This window comes from Lemur catta, chromosome 1 (assembly GCF_020740605.2).
Source record: "Lemur catta isolate mLemCat1 chromosome 1, mLemCat1.pri, whole genome shotgun sequence".
Lineage (NCBI taxonomy): Eukaryota > Metazoa > Chordata > Mammalia > Primates > Lemuridae > Lemur > Lemur catta.
The window spans coordinates 114744508-114752723 of NC_059128.1; the positions used below are offsets into that span (position 1 = coordinate 114744508).

Genomic DNA, 8216 nt, shown 5'->3' on the forward strand with positions numbered 1-8216 from the left:
TGGGACTGCAAACTAGTGCAACCCCTGTGGAAATCATTATGGAGATACCTTAAACAAATTCAGATAGACCTACCATTCCATCCAGCAATCCCATTATTGGGCACCTACCCAGAAGAACAAAAGTCATTCTACAACAAAGACGCCTGTACCCGAATGTTTATAGCAGCACAATTCATAATTGCAAAGATGTGGAAACAACCCAAATGCCCATCAATCCACGAATGGATTAGTAAACTGTGGTATATGTATACCATGGAGTATTACTCAGCTATAAGAAATAACGGTGATACGACATCTCTTTGGTTCTCCTGGAGAGAGTTGGAACCCATTATATTAAGTGATGTATCCAAAGAATGGATAAACAAGCATCACATGTACTCACCAGAAAACTGGTTTCCCTGACCATCACCTAAATGCACATCGGGGAAGGGTACCAATTAGATATCAGATTGAGATGGGGGGTGGGGGGAGGGGTTGGGTGTATGCCTACATGATGAGTGCGTTGCACACTGTCTGGGGAATGGTCATGCTTGAGGGTGCAGACTCAGGGAGGTGGGAGGTGGGGGTGGGGGTGGGGGGAGGGGATGGAGGTATGACTACATGGTGAGTGCCAGGCGAACTGTCTGGTGAATGGACACGCTTGAGGCTCTGACTCTGGGGGATGGGCAGGACATAGACATTGTATATAACCTGAACTTATGTACCCCCATGATGAGCTGAAATAAAAAAAAATAATAATTCCCTTAAATAGGTTTTTCATGCTTTTTTTGCCTTTTCTTTTTCTCCCTCAGAGATACCTATAACTCATATATTGGCTCATAGTACATAGTCCATATTTCTCTGAGTGATTGTTTATTTTTCTTAATTCTTTTTTCTTCTTCTTTGACTGACTGAATTAGTCCAAACTCTTGTCTTCAAGCTCTGAAATTCTTTCTTCTGCGTGGTCCAGCCTGCTGTTGAAGCTTTTTCCTGTATTTTGAAATTCCCTAAATGACTCATTTCTTTACATTCTGGCATCTTTTCTTATGTTGTCTATCTCTTTAGAGACTTTTTCATTTTTTTCATTCATGTTCAGAAATATTTTTGGCTTCATTGTGTTGGTTTTCAACATTCTCATCAATCCGATTCATCTTATTTGCCATCCATATTCTAAATTCCATTTCTGACATTTCATCAATTTCCTTTTGGTTGAGGTCCATTGCTGTAGATCAATAGATCCTTTGGGCTGTTGAATGAACTTGTTTTTCTCATTTTGCCAGAGTTCTTTTCCTGGTTTCTTCTCATCTGTAATGTCTTCTCAGCTCAGGGCAGATAGGTTTGTGGTGCACCTGTTCTTCTTTTCTGGGAACTCTCCTAATTAGTGAGAAGACTGAGATGGCCCTAGATGGTACCTTAGTATTCTTCTCTGGAAGATTGTCCTGGCAGGAGAGGGACAGATGTCCTGAGAGCCTGTAATGCAGCTGTTCTGCATTGCCACATTCCCCTGTGGCTTTTCCATTCCCCTGTGGTTGTCACAGTCCAAGCTAGTGCCTGGGGATCTTCATGTGGAGTGGTGGATTGGTCTTCAGGCCACTGTTGTAAGCTTGATTGGGGGGCTGGGTAAGTTCTACTCCATGGAGGCAGCTGTTGCAAGAAATTACTCTGCCCTGATCTCCCCATGGTGGTGGCAGTTGCAGAGTGAGGCTATCTAGGCAGTGGAGGTAGATGTCAGGGCTGTGGATATTCAATCTACCAAGGCCCAGGTGCAATGGTAGCATATGGTGGGAGGCAGCTCATGATGGGTCAGTGCCACAGTGCTGGACCACAGGTGAGAGGCATTGGGCAGCATGTGGGGACATGGTTTTTTGTTTTGTTCTGGTTTGGTTTAGTTTTTGCTTGTTTTCTTTCTCTGTCATTAGACTGTAGGGATTTTTGTTTTATAGCACCATTCACTCATTGTCTAGACAGTACGTGGAATATGTCAAAATTGAATTTATATTAGTGAAATATTTTCTCACTGAAACTGGAGAATACATGCCCTTTGAGAAAGACAGAGAGTGGGAAAGAAGTTGCTAATCAGAGATGACAAGGGATCTCCTAAGAGGTACCAGATTCACACACAAAATACAGAAATTAACTGCTCATAGAATGGAGGTTCCCAGAGGCTGGGCAGTTGTGGGAGAGAAGAGATGTTGGTCAATGGATACAAAATTAGAGTTAGGAGGAGTAAGTTTAACAGATCTATTGGACGGCATAGTGGCTAGTTAATGACAATATATTGCATTCACCAAAAATATTGAGAATGAATGTTAAGTGTTTTCACTATAAAAATGATGACTATGTGAAATAATACATATATTAGTTAACTAGATTTAGCCATTCCATAACGTATATATATTTCAAAACATGTTGTACACACTACAATTTTAACTATCAACTTAAAAATAAATAATTATTTTTTTAAATTAACTTCTTGACTATACAATATAAATGATGGCACTTCTGATAAGTTTGTTACATATGCTTGTGTCCTGTTCTTTTTGTGTCCTGTTCTTTTTCTCTTTTGTAGTCACGTCAACCACATGGATCCAGTAAATAAGACACAAATTTCAGAATTTCATCTTCTAGGACTCTCAGAGGACACAGAACTGCAGCCCGTAATCTTTGGGCTGTTCCTGTCCATGCACCTGATCACTGTGCTCAGGAACCTGCTCATCATCCTGGCCACAATCTCAGACTCCCACCTGCACACCCCCATGTACTTCTTCCTCTCCAACCTGTCCTTTGTAGACATCTGCTTTGTCTCAACCACTGTCCCAAAGATGTTGGTGAATATCCAGACGCAGAACAAAGTCATAACCTATGCAGGCTGCATCACCCAGATGTACTATTTCTTACTCTTTGTAGGACTGGACAACTTCCTCCTGACCGTGATGGCCTATGACCGGTTTGTGGCCATCTGTCACCCCCTGCACTACACGGTCATCATGAACCCCAGGCTCTGTGGACTGCTGGTTCTGGTGTCCTAGATCACACATATCCTGCATTCCTTGCTAGAAAGCTTAATGGTGTTGTCACTGTCCTTTTGTAGACACTTGGAAATCCCCCACTTTTTCTGTGAACTTGATCAGATAACACACCTCGCCTGTTCTAAGACCTTTTTATTAATCACATGGTGATGTATTCTGTAGCTGTAGTGCTAGGTGGTGGAAGCTTTGCTGGCATCCTTTATTCTTACTCTAAGATAATTTCCTCCACACGTGCAATCTCCTCGGCTCAGGGGAAGTATAAAGCATTTTCCACCTGTGCATCTCACCTCGGGGTTGTCTGCTTATTTTACTGCACAAGCCTAGGGGTGTACCTCGGCTCTGCTGCTACACACAACTCACACTCCAGCGCAACAGCCTCGGTGATGCACACGGCGGTCACTCCCATGCTGAACCCCTTCATCTACAGCCTGAGGAATAAAGACATAAAGAGGGCTCTGAGAAGATTTTTCTGAGGGAAACTATAAAGGGTCATTTTTTTTGAGTGGTGACCTGCTTGATAAGACACTCTTTATTAGCTTCCTTCCTTCTTTTCCCTGCCTCATTTCTTTGCACCCAAAATAAAGGGTCATTTTTTAAGAAGTACCTGTGATTTCAGAATTTTAAGCCTCAGACCCAGAAATTGTGATTCGTTAATCAAACTGTGGATGTGATAGATGCTGTCAGAATAAATATTGTGAATTAAAAAAAATTGTGGAAGTAGAAGTTGCAACTTCTACTTATTTCCTGGAGTTTCAATTCCTTTGATCTCAGCTGCTTTGTATAATTTTATGTTTTCTCTTTAAAAAGCTTTCTGCTCTCTGAGATCCAACAAATTTTTCCTTCTGTCATTTCTATATTTTCCCAGTTATTCCCAAACTAGGATCAGAAACAAACTGCAGATTCCTATTTGTTTCACATAGTGTAAGTTTTATTAGTTTCACAAAAGACACTACATGTGGCAACTCTAAGGGCATTAATTTAATTTTATCATAGATGAATATCTGAGACCACAGTTTTTGACATTTGAGTCTATCGTTCCTTTCTCTGTCACGACCTTAACTGTTCTTCCTGGTGATTTAAACTTTAACATAGTAGTTTTTATACAGCTAGTCATAGCATTTTATTTTCCTCAGTAGGATCCTGACCCCTGTTCAGCTCTGTGTCCACAGAATCTACCATAGGTCCTTGTAAACAGTAGGAAGACAAAAATTGCTTGTCAAAGACATATTCCAAGTGTAGTCTGTGCAGAAAGACAAAATTGCATGAATTGATGTACTTTATTTGGCCTTAGGGTCAGAGATGACCTTCAATATGATAAAGTATATTACTAGTGGCACTGTGTATGGGAAAAAAGAAAAAAAATATGATAAAGAATAATATTTAGCTATACATTGAATTAATGCAGATTTGTTTTGTGATTATTTCCTTTTGGGTAAGGATGAGTATACCGTATTTATGGGTTTGTTAGCCTTTTACTTCCTCAATTGCAAATTGTGCATGTTCTTTGCTTTTATGTTCTAGGGTCTGAGAGTTTTATTCTTTCATTGCATTCTTTCAAACAAAGAATTGGAGATTTTCACTACTTAGCAGAATAACATGTAATTTTGTGACTATGTATAGATATATGTCAAGTGAATGTGTAAAAGTCCATACATTTTGTGTGGTCAAATCTCTCAGTTGGTCATATTGTGTTGCCACCCCTCAAGAACCCACCTAATGGTAACAACGTTTATACTCTCAAGGTAATGGGAGAAGGAAAGACATTCCATGTGAGTGGAAACCAGAAGCAAGCAGGAATATCTATACTGCTTTTACATAGGACAGACTTTAAATCAACAACAGTAAAAAAAAAAAAAGACAAAGAAGGTCATTATAGAATGATAAAAGGATCAATTCAACAAGAAGATATGACAACCCTAAATATATATGCACCCAACACCAAGATTCATAAAATAAATACCAGTAGATCTAAGCAAGGAGATGGAAAACATCACAATAATAGTGAATTTAACACCCCAGTGACAGGACTAGACAGATCATCGAGTTAGAAAATCAATAAAAACACTGCACTAAAATTGGACTCTAGACCAAATGGACCTGACAGACACTTAGAGACAAAAATCATCACAGAATACCATGAGCATCTCCATTTGCACAAACTAGAGGAAATGAATAAGTTCCTGGAAACACAGAACCCCCCCAAGATTGAACCAAAAAGAAATACAAGTCCTGAACAACCAACAACAAGTAGTGAGATGAATCAGTAATGAAAATCTCCCACAAACAAACAACAAAAAATATCCCAGGACCAGACAGATTAAAAGCCAAATTCTATCACACATACAAAAAAAGAACTGATACCAATCTTTATAAAACTGTTCCAAAAAAATCGAGGAGGATGGAACCCTCCCTAACCCAAGCTACAAAGCCAGTATCATCCTGACATCAAAACCAGAAGAGGGCACAACAAAAAAAGAAAACTATAGATCAATATCTCTGATAAAGATAGTTGTAAAAATTCTTAACAAAATAGTAGCAAACTAAATCCAAAGGCACATTAAAAATATAATATGCTATGATCAAGTGGGTTTTATCCCAGGGATGCAAAGATGGTTCAACATCCACATATCAATAAATGTGATTCACCAAACAGAATTAAAAACAAAAATCTTATGATCCCCTCAATAGATACAGAAAAAGCATTCAATAAAATCCAACATCCATTCATCATAAAACCCTCAACAAACTAGGCATAAAAGGAACATATTTCAAATGGGAGAAAATATTAACCAACTATACATCCAACAGGGGACTGAAATCCAGAAACTCAAAGAACTCAACCAAAAACAAAAAGAAAAGTCCAAATAAACCCATTAAAAGTGGGAAAAGAACATGAAAAGACACGACATTGGTCTAGGCAAGGATTTTGTTGCTAAGACTTCAAAAGCACAGATAACAAACACAAAAATAGTCATGCAGTTACATTAAACTAAGAAGCTGCTGCACAGCAAAGGAAATAATCAACAGATCCAAGAGACAATCTACACACTCGATGAAAATATTCCCAAACTATACATCTGACAAGGAGTTCATATCCAGTACATATAAAAACGCAATAGCAAGAAAACACATAATTACATTGTAAAATGGGCAAAAAAACTAAAGAGATATTTCTCAAAATATACAAATGGCTAAGAGGTACATGAACAAATTCTCAACATCAAGAATCATCAGGGAAATGTAAATCAAAGCCATGATAAGATACAACCTCATCCCACCTAGAAGGGTTATTACCAAGAGTCAAAAAATATCCAGTGCTGACAAGGATTGGAGAAGGGGAACACTTACGTAAATTAGCACAGTCGTTATGGAAAACAGTAGGTAGTTTCCTCAAAAAAGTAAAGATAGGACTATCATATGATCCAGCACTTCCACCACTGGGTATTTATCAAAAGGAAATGAAAACATTATGTCAAAGAGGTATCTGCAATCTCATGTGCACTGCAGCTTGTGACAATTGCCAAGATAGGAAATCAATCTAAGTGTTCACAAATGGGTGAGTGGATTTTAAAAGGTGATGTATCTACACAATAATATACTATCTTGTTTATTCAGCCAAAAACAAGAAGGAAATCCTGTGATTTGCAACAGCACAGATGAATTTAAAGGACATTATATTATATGAAATATGTTAGGCACAAAAAGATAAATATGATCTCACTCATATGGAATCTAAAAAAGTTGATGTCACAGAATTATAGAGCAGAACGGTGTTTATCCGAGGCTGGGGCAGTTGAGGGAGGAAGGTTGGGGAGATGTTTGTCCAAGGATACAAAATTGCAGTTAGGAGGAATAAATTCAAGAGATGATATGCCATAGGGTGACTATATTTTCTGATGATATATTGTATTCTTGAAAAATGCTAAGAGAGTAGATGTTAAATGTCCCCACCACAAAGGAAATAACTATGTGAGGTAATGCATATATTAATTAGCTAAACTATTCTCTAATGTGTATATACTTCAAAACATCATGTTGTACGTGATAAATGCATACAATTTTGTCAACTTAAATAACTTTTGGAAAATTAAGATAATTTTTATAAGATGCTAATCACAGCATAATTTGCATAAAAGAGGTATAAATGTATCTCTTAGAATTACCAAATGTTTTATAAATGAAGAATTAAATGACAGCTCTTAACCTATGTCCTAAATATGAAATTTCTAATTGTTTTGGCAAAAGCATCATAAAGCCAAGTGATGTGATACCCATGGTTTTCTATCAAGAGAACACAATTCACCCCTTTGTGGAAGGAGGGAATGACATTTTTCTGGAGATGTTGAGGGCTGTGTCCCCATCACAAGCCAATGCATTGGAGACTCAAGAGCCCTAGTCAAAACAAGGTCCTCAGTTTAGACTTTGGAGAAAATTTAACTCAGGGTTGCAATAAGCTGTTACGAGGTTAGATCTCAGGAAGGCAGGGAAGTCCATAGAGAAGGACTAATAAAGACTGAATCCACCACATGTTTAATATGCTGTCTTGGGAACAGAGAACACAGGAGAAAAATGTTTTTTCACTGCAGTGTCCCACAGGGAAATGATGTGGTCAGGGTTGCAATAACACGAGGGAAATGTGCCTAATGAGCAGATATTCAAAGCTATAAATATCTCCACTGCTGCTGTACTGCATACAGCATATGCAGTCTTTTTATTTCAGAATATTACAGGGGTACAAACATTTTGGTTACATAGATTGCTTTTGTACCATTTGAGTCAAAGTTAGAAGTGTGCCCATCCCCCAGATAATGTGCATTGTACCTGTTAGGTGTGAATGTACTGTATCTTGAGCTGAATGGGACACGGTTGTTGTTTTAAAGTCCTAAATCTGGCCATGGTACTAAAAGTTTACCTTCTCCTACTGTTTTTTATGGGGACAGAGCTTCAGTCTCCATCATCCATCATCCACCATCCAGGGAGCAATTCTCACTTCCACATGGAGATCTTTCAGAAAACCCATCATGGTGAGTCTAAGAGCTCTGTAGGTACCATAGGAAAGTGTCAGGGAGAGTGGAATTCATGAACAGGCTCCCAAGGTCACCTGAGAGTAAATCTAGCCTAGCCTAGAGCAGAGAGATTGCTATGGCTGTTTGTTAGCTTGCTTGAATAATTAATTGATGCATGTATCCATTTATGATGCTAAAAGAG

At 38.5% G+C, this 8216-nt stretch overlaps 1 protein-coding gene across 1 annotated transcript; it reads left to right on the forward strand.

Annotated features, from left to right (window-relative positions):
* Positions 1 to 2561: 2561 nt before the first annotated feature.
* On the forward strand, positions 2562 to 3017 carry LOC123638317 (olfactory receptor 7A17-like). Its single transcript, XM_045551888.1, has one exon. The coding sequence runs from the start codon at positions 2562 to 2564 to the stop codon at positions 3006 to 3008; it is 447 nt and encodes a 148-aa protein (XP_045407844.1). The 3' UTR covers positions 3009 to 3017.
* Positions 3018 to 8216: the final 5199 nt, after the last annotated feature.